Consider the following 15,823-nt stretch of genomic DNA (forward strand, 5'->3'; position numbering starts at 1 on the left):
TAACATTAAAAATAGAGAAATTACTTCAATGACCGGCACAGGACACCCCCTTGCCAAAATTAAATAAGGGAAAACTATCACACAGGTCCAATTATTGATATTAGACCTCAGCTCAAATAAAACTTTGCCTTAGGGAAGGCAGTGGCAACTGTCATTTTAAAAATAATTTATTGTAAATTTGTCATTTGAAAAAAGCAATAAAAAATACCACCAACTTTTGTTTTTAAGCAAGCTACCCCCAAAAAAGAGTTAAAAATTTCCAAACAAGTGTTAGGCACAAATTTTAGGACAAATCTTTATAGTGTCAATTTTGATAAAGATTTCAGATCTTTAGTTTTGTTTTCTTTTCTGCTATGTCTCATGGTTTCAGATTCTTAAGAACTTCAGCTGAAGTTCTTTGAAGTAATGATAATTCTCACCTAGCCTGCTGTTTCCATCTTTAAAACTGGGATCATCATACTAAGAAGCTCAGGACCAAAATGTAAACTGAACTCAAGAGGGAATGAATTTTAATGAGTCAAAGTGGAAATGGTAATAATGGTCTATACCATTATTCCTGCAAGTAAGGAATTTACAAATATACTCTGTCTTATTAAAATCTAAAAATTAACTTTCTATTTATAGACAACATGAGGAATTCCTCAGTTTATCTCTAAAATCATCTAGGAGCTGATTTGTCTATAGCTGATTTGTATATACAGGTCACAAAACCTGCTGTTTCATGAAAGGGACTTTTAGTTCCCAAATTTTGTGGAATGGGATTCTGGAAAAGAACTGGTCAGGAAAACAAAGGGTTCTAATAAGAAAATGGTAACTTAAGATATGTCTTTTAAATGCACGTGTTAGAAAACGCTGAACACTAGCCATAACCTCAGCATGTGCTTTGCTTTCCGGTTATCTAAGAGGAGAGTAGGTTCTTATTGTTCTTTCCAGTGGGATTTCATGCCTGGATTACTGTCCCATTTTGCTCCATTAGTTAATACATACTCTCTACCACCTTCCCTCCACCTTTAGCAAGGAAACCTGCAGGATAAATGAGTTACAACCCAGAAACCAATTTAAATGCCCAACTCTTCTCAGCCTCTCCACACCCCTCCCCCAACAGACAAATGCCTATCTTCTTTGTTTTCTGTGGCCGGTCAGCAAATAGTTATGTACACACACCAATTACCAAAGACTCTTTCCACTAAAGGTCTCATTCCTCCTTCCTCCCAGGAGAATAGTAATAATAATGAATATTTTAAAGTTTCACTCAAGTGAAGCAATAACATAAAGGATATAATTGCAATAAAAGGAATCATGTTATCTACCACTTTAACATCATGTATAAAGTTACCAGATAGATTAAAATTCTCATTCCTGACATAATAGTTGAAAATTTAATAAATCAATTTCTCCCAACCAGAACAAAGTTTATTAAAAGAAAAATATTGGTTATAGAAATCTTTGAAATCAAGAAAACATTTGAAAATATCTCAGGTTTTAGAGTTTTGACTTGTCCAGATTAAATTTGGAACTTTTTTTTACAAATTGAAATTTTCTCTAAAAATTCTTTAATGTTTTTTTCTACTGTGTCATTTTCAAAATATAAATATTACAGAATATGTAAGTCCCAACTCAAAATCACTTTACAAATAATCCTCTTCAGATTTAACATTTTTTAGGTGTTTAAGGGTTATCTAAATTATTAACTCTATAATCTTCAGCATTACACTATAAATGTAGCCTCTAAGCTTTAATTTGTTCAACTCAAGAGAAACCATTTGTAAGTTACTCAGTTTCTGAGAAATAATTTTACATGAAAATTTCAAAAATACATGTCTATTAACCACTTTATTGAAATGTAGTGAAAATATATATACAAAATGTAAACAAAATAGGTCTGTATTTTAGAAGTTTTTCTTTCCTGATTAAGTCAGTTTTTAAAATTTTGTTTTAAAGAGTTGCTCAAATACCTTTTAGTTTTATGGTAGGTAGTCATTTACATTACTTAAATTAGTTGGCTTTTAGAGATTAAAACGAAAGAACAAATATAGTTTTTCCAAAAGAATTTAGGAGGATGATGTAACATCCCTACTAGCTAAGAGTTAACAATATAGACAAATTTTGAACTCACAGATTTAAACCGATTCTCTCAAAGTTTTTTTTACTGAGCAATTATTGTTTTACTGTTTTTTTAACCAAATCAAGTACTCTGTCAAGACTTAAAAAATGAACAATTATTTGTGAATAAATTATGTTGTATTTCTGATTAGTACATTTCATTTTCTTTAGATAATGAAATAATTTGAGTCTGTTATGAAATTAGATATAACAAACAAATTCACACTTCCTTCTTTTCTGTCATGGCCAGAGTTCTGATCTTTATTTTTGAGAAGAACAATAGCAACTTATGTATACAAATACAAACGCACCAAAGACACCACTACCTAGAATACAGCACTACAGCTGTTAGCTCTTTCAGTTAACCAAATTAAATAGGATTATTCGTTTGTTTTGTCCTTTTCCAAGACAAACGCTTATTTATGTTTCTCACCGTCTCTACCAAACCTCAGTAAAATTAGAACATTTCAGTTACAGAAATCGCTAATCCTACAAGGTCGGTCTCAGCTTCTTTGATCTTAGGGCAGCTTCAACGAAAACGTGGTCTCGGCATAGTTGACTTTACCCGGAATTTTTCGTTTGCTTTTTTTGGAGGGGTTGTTTGGTTTTGCTTAAAACAACCCTGTGGACCACAAAAGGGGGTTAGAAAGGGAGGGGGCAGAAAGAGTCGGTTTTTCTAGAAGCCCAGGAAAATTCAGGTATCTGAAAACGTATTTTCTTGTTTTAACTAAAAAAGAGGTATAAATTCTAAGATGTTGGAAAGGGGCAGGGAGCCTATGTGACTCCAGCTGGTGAGCATGGCGCAAACCGAGGACCTCCGGGTGCTGGACGTTGGGGGAAGGGTGGGGACTCTGCGGGCACCACGCGGTCAGCCCAAGGGGCGGGCTCCACACGCACACGAACTATTTTCTACTCTTCCTTAGTTACCTCCCTTTTTCCTCCTTGGGGGTTGGGGTTGGGGGCTCGAAGTTAAAGGGCAGGAAAAATGAGAACACGAAGAGAACTCAATCCCACCCCTCAATAACAAAACCAATGAGAGGGAGCAAAGAGTTATTTTCGCGCCACAAAAATGGAAATCCAAGGAAGGCTCGGGGTCCAATGAATGGAAACCAGCAAACAGCTCCGGCGGAGGCAGCCGACGGTGATAGGCTCCCTCCGTCCACCAATCGGGTGAGCGAAGAAGGCCCCCCCGCCCCCTCCCCAGCCAGGGGCGGTGTCTCTCTCCACGCCGGTTGCTCAACTTGGTCTCGGCGAGTCGGCCCCGCGGAGCGCGAAACTCCGCCCCGGGGCCGCGTTTGCGCGCCGCGTGCCCCCGTCTCGCGGCCCCGCCCCGCCCCGGACCGAGGCTCAGGGCTGAACCAGGGCTACTTGCAGTCTCTCTCGGTGGGTACCAAACCTCCCCCAGCGCCAGTCAGCCTCTCGTACACTCGAAATAGGCCTGAACACACACTGCCTGGTCGGTTGCCGCGGCCCGCGGGCGGGCGGGCGCACGCTGGAGGAGGAGGACCTCAGGTGATGTGTGGCGAGGGGAACTGTAGAGGTTCCCCTGACCCCTACGTCCAACTCGTCCATAGCTCGGCGCGGAGGAACAGACCTCGAGGCGGAGCCAGGAAGTGCCTGTCCCGCCACAGGGCCAGTGATCGAGGCCCTCCGAGGCGAACAGGCGATCGACGAAGGATCTTCACAGTGGGAGCTGCAAGAATCCCGCCCTCTTTTTCCGGGCAGAGCCAGGGGCAAAAGGAAACAGCCCCATCTTCTCATCTCCTGGGGCACTATTTCTGATTTTAAACAAAAATTGCTGAAGGCAGATTCTGGAGAGCAGAGTTAGGTTATCACTTATCATGCATCTGGTTTAAACACATAAGTCCAGGAGAGCTGTTTGAAGGAGCAAGAGTATGTTAAAAAACACCTATGGGGCCCAGGCGAGGACGCGGCGGGCATTGCGTGCCCACCCCGCGGTAAGGACTTCGGCTCTCCGGTGGTCCCAGAAGCGGCCGGGTGTTAGGAGGGGTAGCATCAAGAATGCCCTTTGTTTCGCCTCTACCTGCTCAGCCTTCGCTCATAACCTGTGGATACAGCAACGGTAACCGACCTTCTAAACAGTTTTTCTCCTTTAATAGTACACTGATCCATAAACATTTTTATTGCCTTCAGGAGATAAGGAGTAGGTGCAGCTGTCCAAAGAGTAAACAGGCTGCAGTTGGTGACACTCAGCCGCATCAGAGCACACACAATAGGTGGGATTCTCTCGTGGGGTTAAAATTAGGAGCTGCAACTGCTTCGGCAAGAACTCGAGTAGCCCATATGCAGTGTTAATTTCCTGTGTGAGACTCCTTGGAAGACTGGAAGTTAAACTAACCTTACATTCATTTTTGAAAATCCACTAAAGATACTTTTGCACTTGAAATGCCAGTAAAAAGACAGTTACCCATGTTCTTTTTACTCAGCCAGTGAATACATAGTTACCCCTTAAATGGTTGGAAGACTGGAAGTGGAGTGCACTGTATTCACCACCCTTTGATGTCTGAGCTTATAGAACTCCTGTATGTTTCTAAGGTCCAAGACGGAGTATCCAGTTTGTTAAAATAATACACAGATTAAGTTCACGAGTTCCAGGAACATATTTCATCAAAACAGCACACAGTTGTCTTAAATTCCAGCTGTTAGATGTGTTTGATAGTGACCGACAGCACGGGCTAGTATTTATGGAAAATAAACAATTTATCCCATGCTTTAGAAGTAGATACTTCCTTAGGTCGCAGTTTTAGTAAGAGCAAATACAGTGACCAATCCAGAAGGCACCATTCAAATGACTTTGGAAGCAAGCTGAATATAGAAGATTTGTTCTTAATGAAAAATTACTAAAAGCTAAATGATCAAAAGACTGGTTTGCAATATTTAAAGAGATACTTAGAAAAGCAAATATTACTAAGTGAGTGAAAACATTTCTCCAAATAGCTTTTGATCACATGCGACAGGTACATGAAAAAAATTAATCATTTTTGATATTTACATTTTAAGTACTATGTAAGTTAAAGGAAGAATACATATTTTTTCTTTTTTAGAACAAAGGGCTTTTTAAAAACATGAAAAGGAAAATTAAGCTCTTTTTAAAAGTTAAACCTAACCATAAACTTAAAATCTCACCATCCAAATGTTCTTTATAGAACTCATAATATAGTTCTAAGTATTATTACACAATAGCACATCGATCTCATAAAGTAAAAACATTTCACTAAATTAAAGGTCAATGAAAATACTGTGAAAGTGAGTTTATATTTTTTATATTTAAAAAGTTGGATTTGCTTGGCAGAAAAAGAAAAACCTGTTAGAACAGTTGCATTTAAAATGGATGATCTGACACCTTCCGGTTCCTTAACACAAAATTATAAGTTCCTTTTAAAAGAAAAGATGTAAATGCTTCATGCAATAATTCCCACATGTTGAAAAAAATTATGTCATTCATCTTTTAATTGGAAAACATACACTTTTAAATGCCATACACAGATTTGACAGAGAAACGAACTCATAAATTTTAAATACTGAAATGTTTCCACTTAAATCATATTTTCTCTATCACACAATATATTTTCTACTAAGAGTACCAGGTCATTAAAGATTCCCGTTTATATTTCCCTACTACATAGAATTTCATTCGCTTTTTAAAACTAATCATTTTTCGTCTTTTCCATGGAATACCTGTGAAAAATATACCACAAGTAACTGGTGGAAATGAAGCTTTTGAGTAGAGTGCACAAGCATTAAACGGCACTTGCAGATTTCCACAAGAACCCGAGCACTGTGTTCATTTCCGTATTCCTCTTCTCCAGTCTACATTTTGTTGGCCCAGTAAAGGCTTCACCGGGCCCAGACCCTCCCCCACACACCCACCATTGTACTCGTTACATCCAGGGGAAATTATGAATGGTTCTCATGGCCAAATGCCGGCAAAAACGAGGCAGAAAAAGATTTCAACAATTTTTCAAGTGCGAATATCACCTAGGGGTAACGCAGAGCGGTCTTCCTGTTTTAAGAGTCCCAAGTTCTCCAACTAAAATTCTTTAAATAAAAGTACCAGCCTACCCCACTCCTCCTCCTCTGGAAACTACAGGAAGAAATGGTTTCCGTTTAGATACCGACTTGTCCCACTATGACTTCTCTCCTCCGGCCTCCGAGGCTCGGGGACCCCCCCCCATCCCCACGCCAAATACCTCCGCCCCTACGCTCCCCTCCCCCACTGGTGGCCAAGCCCGCCCCCGGCCTCATTTATCTCTGAGCCTTTTCTGAATCGCGCAACCAATCGCAAACGCGAAGCCGAGAGCCAACGCGAGCGCAGGCGGAGGAGGTGTCGCCCAGACACCCGCCCAGGACGCCGCGGGCTCCCATCCCCCACCGCCCTGGCTCGGGGCCGCCCCACTTCCCCCGTGCCCGGGCCCTTGAAGGGTGCATAAGGTGGGGCGCGTCTGCCCGCTTCTCTCGCCCCCTCCCATCCCACCCCCTCGCTGTGTTTCCGCCCTTGCCAGCTCTGGAAACGTGCTTGCGGCTTTGCAGAGGTTATACTTCAAATGTCATCAAAGCCACAAAGCGAGTTCGAAATTGCGACTCTTTGGGTTTGTTAATTACCTATTTAAAAAAATCGAATATTTAAAACTCTGGTAACTAGAGCTGAGAAATTGCCTAATTAGCACCTCCACCCGAATCTCATTAAAAAAAAAAAAAAAAATCTTCCCTTCCTCCCCTCCCCCTCAGGATCCGCCCCGACCAGATAACCCTTTCTAAACTCTGTTGTGACAATCAGCGCCGCCAGCCGCGCTCCCCTCCGCGCCCCGGCTGAGGCTCCTTTAGCATTTTTTTTCCCTCTTCCTCCTCCCTTCTCAGGGTCTCTCGCTCAAGCTCGTTTCCCCTCCCCCTCTCTTCCTCCTTTTTCCCCCCGAAACCCACTCTAATTCAGGCGCTGGGATTCCTCACGTGAGACGTTGATTTGTAGTTTGAACACGTGGCTCATTCAAAAAGCCGGACACTCGGAGCGGATTTTTTCCGCCTCCTGCGCCTTCCTCCCCCCCCCACCCCTTCCCCCTCCCTCCTGCCAGTCACCCTTCTGGGTTTTTTTTTTTTGTTTTTTTTTTTTTAAGGGGAGGCGGCGCTTGCCCTCACGTAGTGTGATATTTTCACAGTCCGCTGGCCGATGCCAAAGGGGTTGGGGAGGAAGAGACAAAAAGTAGTTCTTCTCCCCTCCTCCTCCTCCTCTCCTTTTTTCGCTAATCCCGCCTCCTCCTCAGAGTTAGGAAGACTCGTTGATGCGTTTGGGTTGTAGCAAGGCTTTTTCTTTTCTTTTTTTTTTTTTTTTAATATTCAGAAAAGGAAAAACAAGAACCTTCGGATTTGATTTTTCGCTCGTCGTTCTTGTTCTTGGTTGTAACTGTGTTGGTGTGTTTTAACGGCGAGAAAACGAAGAGAACAAAACCCGCCGGAGCCCTCCATCACTGTGGGTGGTTTTAATTTTTCGTTTTCCTGTGAATTTTTTTTTAAATAACAACCACTCTTCACAATGAACAAACTGTATATCGGAAACCTCAGCGAGAATGCGGTCCCTTCGGACCTGGAAAGTATCTTCAAGGACGCCAAGATCCCGGTGTCGGGACCCTTCCTGGTGAAGACTGGTTACGCGTTCGTGGACTGTCCGGACGAGAGCTGGGCCCTTAAGGCCATCGAGGCGCTTTCAGGTGGGCCCGCCCCAGCCCCGCCGGCGCGCCCGCTCCAGCCCCGCGCAGCCCGCCCGGGCCTGCCAGGGTCGCGCACCCGGAGCTAGGCCCGCGGCTGCCACCGGGACGTCCACACAGGGCCCCAGGCCCAGGCGAGAGCGGGCGGGGAGGTGGGGCGAGGCCCGGGCGCCCACGCGCGTGAGGTCCAGGGTGCTTTCTTCAGCTTGGGCTCCAACCCGGCTCCCCTCCTCCCGGGGCGTTGCGGGCAGACGGCGGACGCGCTGTCCAGAAAGCCCCGGTGCGGGCTCGGACGGGAGCTGGGCTGGTGGAGGCGCGACCGCCGGACTCTCAGCGCTTGCCCCGCCCGGGCCCAGGCGCGGGCTCCAGTCTCCGGCACGCCGGGCCTTGGGGGCCGAGCGCGGACGCCCGTTTCTTCCTCGCTCCCTCCTTCCTCCTTCCTTCCTTCCTTCCTTCCTTCCTTCCTTCCTTCCTTCCTTCCTTCCTTCCTTCCTCTCTTTGCACGTTATTTACGGTGTTGGTTTCGCAGTTCCCCCGTCTCCCCCCAGACCCCAGGCGCGGGAGAACACAAAGTGGCCTCGACCCTGCTGCAGAGTGAGGCCGCGGGCTGGTGCCTAAACACAGGCGGCCCGGCGCTTCCTCTAGATCCTGCGGGACGCAGGCTGGTGCGACCTAGGTTCCACGCTCAACCTCCCCGCGTCCCACGAGCTAGAGGGGCAGGTGGGCGAGGGCGGCGGGTGGTCGCGGGCAAGGGAGCCCCAGCTGCGGCGCCCTGCCTCGGCCTCTCTCTTCGCCCCGGCCTCGGGGGGTGGCGGGGCATGCTCCGCGCGCGCGGGACCTTGCGTGGCGGGGCTGCGCTCAAGTCCCTCCAGGAGCCCGTGTTTTTTTGCGTGGCGGGCGCCGCGCTGTCCTTCGCGCCTTGTTCATTCTGTGCGGAGGTGTATCTCTGGCGGTGCACTCTGCGCCTACCCTGTTCCTAGAGGGCCTGGGCTTGAGACCGGAGAAGGGCCCGGCGTCCCTCCCTGAAAAAAGCCAGCGTAGCCGGCTCTTCGGAGTTTGTCTTATGGGAGTGTCCAGGGAGGTGGGTGGAAGGGCCGTCGGTTCTGCGGCTGTCGTGGGGTTGGGTGACCCCCTGAGGTGGGCGGAGGCGGCCTGGGGGTAGAATGTTACCCAGGTGGTGGGCTAGCCAGTCGACCCCCGCCCCCCCCCCCCCCCCAACTGTAAGTTGTACACACAGCCCCGAGGGGTCAGCTTTCCACCCGCGCGGGTCCGGGCTTCCCTTCCGGCCTTGAGACGCATCCGTGCCGTGGGGGTCTCTGGTCACTTGTGTCGCCGCTTAGGCTGGGCGGGTCCTTACTGCGGGAAGAGCGGCTAAACCCGGCCAACTGTCTTCCACCTCTTGTCTGTCCGCAGGTAAAGTGGAACTGCACGGAAAATTTATGGAAGTTGAGCACTCAGTCCCAAAAAGACAAAGGTGAGCTTATTTATCATGTTCTCATTAATCCTTTTCTCACTTTTTTATTGGGGGGAAAGATTCAACACAGCTGAAAACTTCTCTCTCTCCCATGCTCTTTGGATGGCTTTATTTTATTGCTGGATGGCTCGGCGTTTCTTATTCCTTGCATTTAAGTTTATGGCAGGTGTGTGCGTGCGCGCTGCTAAGGAATAAAGGTCTTGTGTGTGGTTCTTGCCACTGGATTATTACTGGTGAAGAAGTCTCTCAAAGAAGCCCTCACAGCTGTATGTTCTTCTAAGGTGCTGCAATAGGAAATCAAAGTCTTGAAGAGTGATTTGGGGACTCTGTAGGAATTAGGAAGTAGTGGGTGACCCTCTTCCACCCCCACTACCCACTTACAAGTACAGGATAGGGGAAAGCCGCTGCAGACACGCGTGGGTGTGGAGTGCCTTTTCTTCTCTGCCCCCAGTTGACGGCGAGGAGTCAGAGAGGCCTCGGAGGCGGTCTGTGTATCTGAGAAGAGTGAAATTTGCTGATTGGAACACGTGAGTGAATGCCTGGGCTTCTCCTGCCCAGAAGCGCCTTTTCATTCTAGAGTTACACAGGTTGCTGCATACCAGCCTTTTGTTTCCCGCCCCTTCTCCCCCCACCGCACAATATTTTTGCTTAGAAATAACCACCAAGAGAGCGAACGCTAAAGATCTGTACTACTTACGTACTGGGATTGCACTTTTTGGAGAGCATGTGTAGTGTGTCACTTTACAAAACGTTTGGAGACTGTTTTAACCTCTGGAGTATTTTGAAGAAATGGCTCCTTTCTCAAGAGCAGGCCAGATTCTCCCTCTGTCGCTAACTGGAAAGGCGCTGCTCCCTAACTGGTGCTGGGTTTAGCTTGTGCTTTTCTGGGTTTTACAAGGTGAGGTTAGAGTTTCTGCTTTTCTCCTCCCATTCTCCCCGCTTCTAAACCTGGGCTAAGCAATAAGCTGAAAGTTAATCTAAATAAACTAGGACTGCATGTGTCTGGTTGGATATAGGAGAGTGTGTGTGCTGGAGGGCAGGAGAGGTTTGCTGTGCATTTCTCTGGTGCTCTGCAGAGAGAGATGGCTGTATAAAATGTCATCATCTGCTTATTTCTATATTGAGCTCTCTTTCAGGTAAAGCATTTTTACAAACCTTGTTTTTTGTTAGCTGGAATTTTGTGGATTTCTCTTGTTCATGTACTTAATTTTCATTAGGACAGTTGAAAAGACATTTGTTGGATGAGATAGGTTTAGTTCCAGTTGGGAATTTTGGTGGGGTCAATTGTTAAAAGTTTCTAAAACAATAGAAAGGTACTGAAAAGTATCTAAATTGATTTCTCTTTAATAGGAATTAGAAAATTGAGGGTAAAGTCCTATCTCCTTAAAAAATTTAAAGACATAGTCTAAATTGTATACCTAAGGAAAAAAAATGTAAGTACATTCTGCAAATTCTAATTGGTTTCATGTTTAGCCTGTGTGTCCTAATTTTCTTCAAATGTTGAATAAAAAAGAGGCAAATGGTTGTGTCGGACTGGCATTTGAGCATTTGAGAGTTTCTAAATTTAAACGTTAAATGTCTGGCATTTTTCAGATACAATTTATGGACCTGCATGTAAATGCAGATTACTTAGCTTTGCTCTCCTGATTTTCTTTTCTAGCCTGGTGTGAATTTCTCCCCATGTGTAGTGAATTAAATTAACAACATCTGGTAACAGCCTGTTTTATTCTTAAAGACTTTTGCCCAACCTAAAAAACGTACTTGTTACTTTATAACGGACAGGGGTTCCTCTTAGGAAAGCATATAAGGTAAAATGCCACCAGTGGCAGCAAGTGTTTATATCAATGGATGCTTTTTCGTTTCATTAACAATGTAGATTAAAATTTCAGGCTTTATTTTGGCTTACCTTAAAATACTCAGTATTTTTTTAAAAATGTTTTAACATTTGTGAGAGAGGCAGAGGCAGAGAATCCTTAGTAGGCTCCACACTGACAGCAGAGAGCCAGATGCAGGGCTCCAACTCAGGAACTGTGAGACCATGACCTGAGCCAAAGTTGGACGCTTAACTGACTGAGCCACCCAGGCACCCCTAAAATGCTTAGGATTTTAAATAACTATGTTAGTAGCAAGTAGGAATGAGTACATTGGAGACAACTATTTACAGATAGGGGGAACAATCAAGTAAGTCCTTTTCTAGTGTTGAGATGGTGAAAAACAAAAGTAGAGGTTCTTTTTCTGAGGGAAATTTGCTGGAAATCTGCATTACAGTCTTGTAACTGAACCTTGGAACTGTGATACAGTTTCCCTTCTCTGGACTGTTCCCCTGTCTGAATAGGCTTTGGGAGAGGGCTGAGAAGACACCCTGGTGAGTCATGCTTAGCCCCTATAAGGGTCAAGCAGTTGTACTGGTGACCATTCGTTGAATGCTGCAGACCAGTCCTTGCCAAGTGAGCCTGCTGGACTTCTGGGTGGAGTTCTTTGTGCTGAGTAGCCCTTGCATTCCATCCCATCACCATGTGGGCATCTGAGGCAGGCACACCCACATGTGCAGTAGTGACCTTTATACCTGCTGTGCAAGGCATGTTGGGAGCCTGGTGCTGAAGAATGCTTATGGCAGCACTCTGAGATGGATGAATGGGCTTGCAGCAACTAAACAAGGCCCAGGAGGCAATTTGAAGCTTTGACGTGCTGGCCCAACTCTGACTGGGAGCTGAGCTGGGTAAGGAACCTTTCAGGAAGGGGCACTGTTGAGTTTGGTTCTGACCAAGCTTAGCTCCTGATTTACTGAAGTCTCCAGGGAATGTGGAAGGAATGTTGCTTTGCTGCATTCAGATATCCCTCAGTTGTGGAGGATTATAGCACTATTTCAGAGTTTGAGAGCCCCGTGTCCAGAATGAAGAGAAAATTGCACTGAGTATCTGTGATAGTGTTGCGCTTTTGATTTCTAAAATAAAAGCTCTAGCACATGAATACTTGGCTTCCCTCTGAGGTATAATCCTAAACACTCCCTCCTTCCCCCTCTGCCTTGTTGGATAAGGGTGGGTGTAAAAATTGTGTGGCTTTGAAGACTGTAGCTCTCTTGGATTGGAAGAACCACTGGTATCTTGTGGGACCTCATAGGTGCCCATCTGTGATGTAAATCGAACCGATTTCCTTTTTTATATTGTGGGCTGTTGGGCCTGGGAGAGGGAATAGGAAAGTTTCTGACACTCTTGGAACAGAGAGGATGGTAGTTTTAGTTGGTTTGTGATGACTTTTTTAAGTTATGAAAATTTTTCATATTTTTGGTTTTTTATAGCTTAAACTTGCTTATGATTTAGCTGTCACTATTAAGATTATGTGAAGGCAAAATATATGTGAATAAAGGATAAAAAATAGTAGGATATTATAGTTAATATTTTTTTCCAGGAAGGATCCATTAAACCAGACTGGTGTCTCAGCTCACATGTCGGTGTTTTTTGTTTCCTTAAAAAATGAAAATGAAGTGAACAACTTATTTCCATATTACAATCTTGAGGTTAACATGTAAATTAGATAGACATAGTATAAACTTTTTTTAATGATTTATTTTTTTATTTTTTGGAGACAATACGAATAGGGGAGGGGAAGAGAGAGAGGGAGACACAGACTCCAAAGCAGGCTCCAGGCTCTGAGCTGTCAGTACAGAGCCTGATGCGGGGGCTCGAACTCCTGAATCGTGAGATCATGACCTGAGCCAAAATCAGACGCTTAACCGACTGTTGAGCCACCCAGGCTCCCCAAAGAGACATAGTAAAAAAAGTTACTGGAGTTTTAAATGTATCTTACTTTGAATGGCTATTTAAAAGCTAGTGCTGCATTTTAACCACTGGGATGGTGTGCAGTGTGTACATTAGTTAGGGCATATGATCCTGTTGTCTCGGGCCAAGAAAAATTGCTTTCTAATTTAATTCTTTAAAAGTTTTTATTTATTTTATTTTGAGAGACAGAGCACAAGCAGGGGAAAGGCAGAGAGAGAGAGAGAGGGAGACAGAATCCCAAGCAGGATCTGCACCATCAGCACAGAGCCCAGTGTGGGGCTCAAACTCATAAACTGTGAGATCATGACCCCAGCCAAAATCAGAGTGCCCCAAAAGCTTGTTCTTTAATGCTGAACATTTGAACGTAGGGATGAACAGTTGTGTTGGTCCTTGCTTATTAGTTTCATACAGGTGAATATTGTGAGTTAGATTTCTCTTACAGAGATGTGGGGTTCTGAATGTTAGGAAACTCTTCATGGCTGGTAAAGAATCATAAGCAGTGTCTTTGGAGTGCTCAGTTTAAGGTCAGTAGTGCATGACTGCTTAAGTGATAGTAGCCAACAAGATTTTTCTTGATTTCATGTTGTTTCCTCAGTACAGCTTGAGGGAGAGTAAAAGATTTCTTACTTTGGCATTATTAGAATTAAAACATATAAGTGAATGTTGATAAGTAGCTTCTGTGTGGCTGTCCACAGTAACAAGGAAGACATTATGGAAACATGACATGTGCCTGGAGCCAGTGGGAATTGAGAATCTTGGCTTCTGTTTCTGGCTTTCCTTTTGATTTATTTGTGTGATCACTTACATTCTCTGTCCATGCCAAATGCCACTATAATAAACTAACGGGGCATAGTTCTGAGGTTTGCTGTTCTGCTTGAAATGAGTTACCAGCTAAGGCTTAAAAATACCTTTTGGAACTAGATATGAGGTTTTCCTTGTAAGGAGCTTGTATTTGCTGTTGTTTGGTAGCTCAGTCACTTTTGCGTGTGTACCCCTTTAGGGCAGTCAGCAAGAGGAAAATGATCTTTGTCATATTTTGAAATCCTTTTGTGAGCCATACCATTGCAGTTAATGTGTTGTTATAGGTCGTGGATTTTGTATTAAAGTGAAGCTGTTGAACCACCTGGATATATATTTGAAGCAACTCTTTGTAATTGTTTTTAACAGTGTTGAGATATAAACTTTCCTAGCGGTGACTAATTTTTGAATTGTAGGATCTATCTATTTTTTATTATATGATTTATGTATCCACCAACTTTGGCAGTTGGTTTAGTCTGGGAGGATGGAGAAAGGCTGTGCTATTCTTAGCCAAGTTTCCTTTATTAACTGTTGCCTCTGATTCAAGCTTCTAGAGTCACAAGACAGGAGGTGGCAGTGTGGTAGCAGTGACCAAGGGATAGGATTGGCGTTTTAGTTAGAACTCTGCCCCATAAATCTGATGTTTAAAAAATTGGCGTGAATCGCCAGGGTTTTGCTTGAAAGCTGGTGGCAAATACTTTTCAGTGCTCTATTAAAACTGAGGGTGTAATTTATCGCGGTCTGAAACTGCTGTTGGGCAAGTATTGGTAAATAAACACAGTTGTAAACATTAATATAGTATGTGGATTTTCTTGCCCTGAAGGGGAATACATAGTACATAAATTATGCATTGTAGAGAGGTATCTTGAAACCATTTAATTTGATTAGGAGGTAGTTTGAAGTTATTATACATGCATTCTTTGAGAAATCTAATCGAACTAGAAATTTCTTGTAAAGATTTAATTTATACCCAGTGTGGGGCTCCAACTTAAAATCCTGAGATCAAGAGTCACACATTCCACCAACTGAGCCAGTCAGTCCCCCCCCCCCCCCCCCCACAAGTGGATCTCTCTAAGTTAAGAGAGGCTTAAGTCCTTAGGATAGCTGGCATTATCACTTAGTTGTTTAGAAGTTGATTCCACTGCTATTTTGGTGTTTCCAGTTATCTCTTGCTGCATAACAAACTACCCCAAAACTTAGTGACTCAAAACGACTTATTTTTCCTCTTGATTCTCTGGGTCTGCTTGGCGATAGTTTCTGTTCCATGTGGTGTCATTTTGGGTCATTTACTGAGCTGGTCTAAAATGTCTAAGGAGGCTTCATTAACATGGCTGGCCTCTTCGTGCTGGTCTACGTGACTTTTCCCCACAAGATACCTGAACGCTTGGTAGTAGCCCTCGGCTGCCAAGTGAGAGTAGAAACTGCTAGGCCTCCTAAAGGCTAGGCCCAGAATTGGCACATTATTCTATCCCATTCTGTCGACCAAAGCAAGTCACAAGGCCAGCACAGATTCAAGGGGGATATGGAAGTAGTCTCCATCTCTTGATGGTAGAGTGGTATGAATGTACAGAGGGGAAGGAATTGATAGTGTGACTGTCTTTGTAGATTGTTTTCCATACATGAGAGGAGGGGAGGAGTAGTGGCTTCAAAGTGATGGGAACCTAAAATATCTGAAAATTGCATTTAGCACTAGAAATGGGGAACCAGTTTCCATTGTAATATTTTGGCAAGAGATGATGATATTAGCTTTGGAGGTAATGAATAGTGGTCAGTGTGTATTTTGAAAGAGACAGTTATGAGGATTTGCTGATAGATTAGATGAAAGCTTTGAGAAAAGTAAAGCATGATAAGATTTTTTGGTCAGGGTGCCTGGGTGGCTCAGTTGATTAAGCATCCAACTCTTGGTTTTGGCTCAGGTTGTGATCTCACTATTGATTAGTGAGTTTGAG

The 15,823-nt window shown here is 44.2% G+C and overlaps 1 protein-coding gene across 3 annotated transcripts in view; it reads left to right on the forward strand.

Annotated features, from left to right (window-relative positions):
- Nucleotides 1-7,284: 7,284 nt before the first annotated feature.
- IGF2BP3 (insulin like growth factor 2 mRNA binding protein 3) overlaps nt 7,285-15,823 on the forward strand; it is a 151,308-nt gene continuing 142,769 nt past the window's right edge. For 2 of the 3 annotated variants that reach the window (XM_015080556.3, XM_027075121.2), the window contains exons 1-2: nt 7,285-7,826; nt 9,237-9,297. In XM_015080556.3, coding sequence (XP_014936042.1) covers nt 7,652-7,826; nt 9,237-9,297 — 236 coding nt within the window. In that variant the 5' untranslated portion in view covers nt 7,285-7,651. Of the gene's footprint in view, nt 7,827-8,337; nt 8,544-9,236; nt 9,298-15,823 lie in introns of those variants that run through there. The other variant, XM_053218305.1, reaches the window with a different exon arrangement.

This window comes from Acinonyx jubatus, chromosome A2 (genome assembly GCF_027475565.1).
Source record: "Acinonyx jubatus isolate Ajub_Pintada_27869175 chromosome A2, VMU_Ajub_asm_v1.0, whole genome shotgun sequence".
Lineage (NCBI taxonomy): Eukaryota > Metazoa > Chordata > Mammalia > Carnivora > Felidae > Acinonyx > Acinonyx jubatus.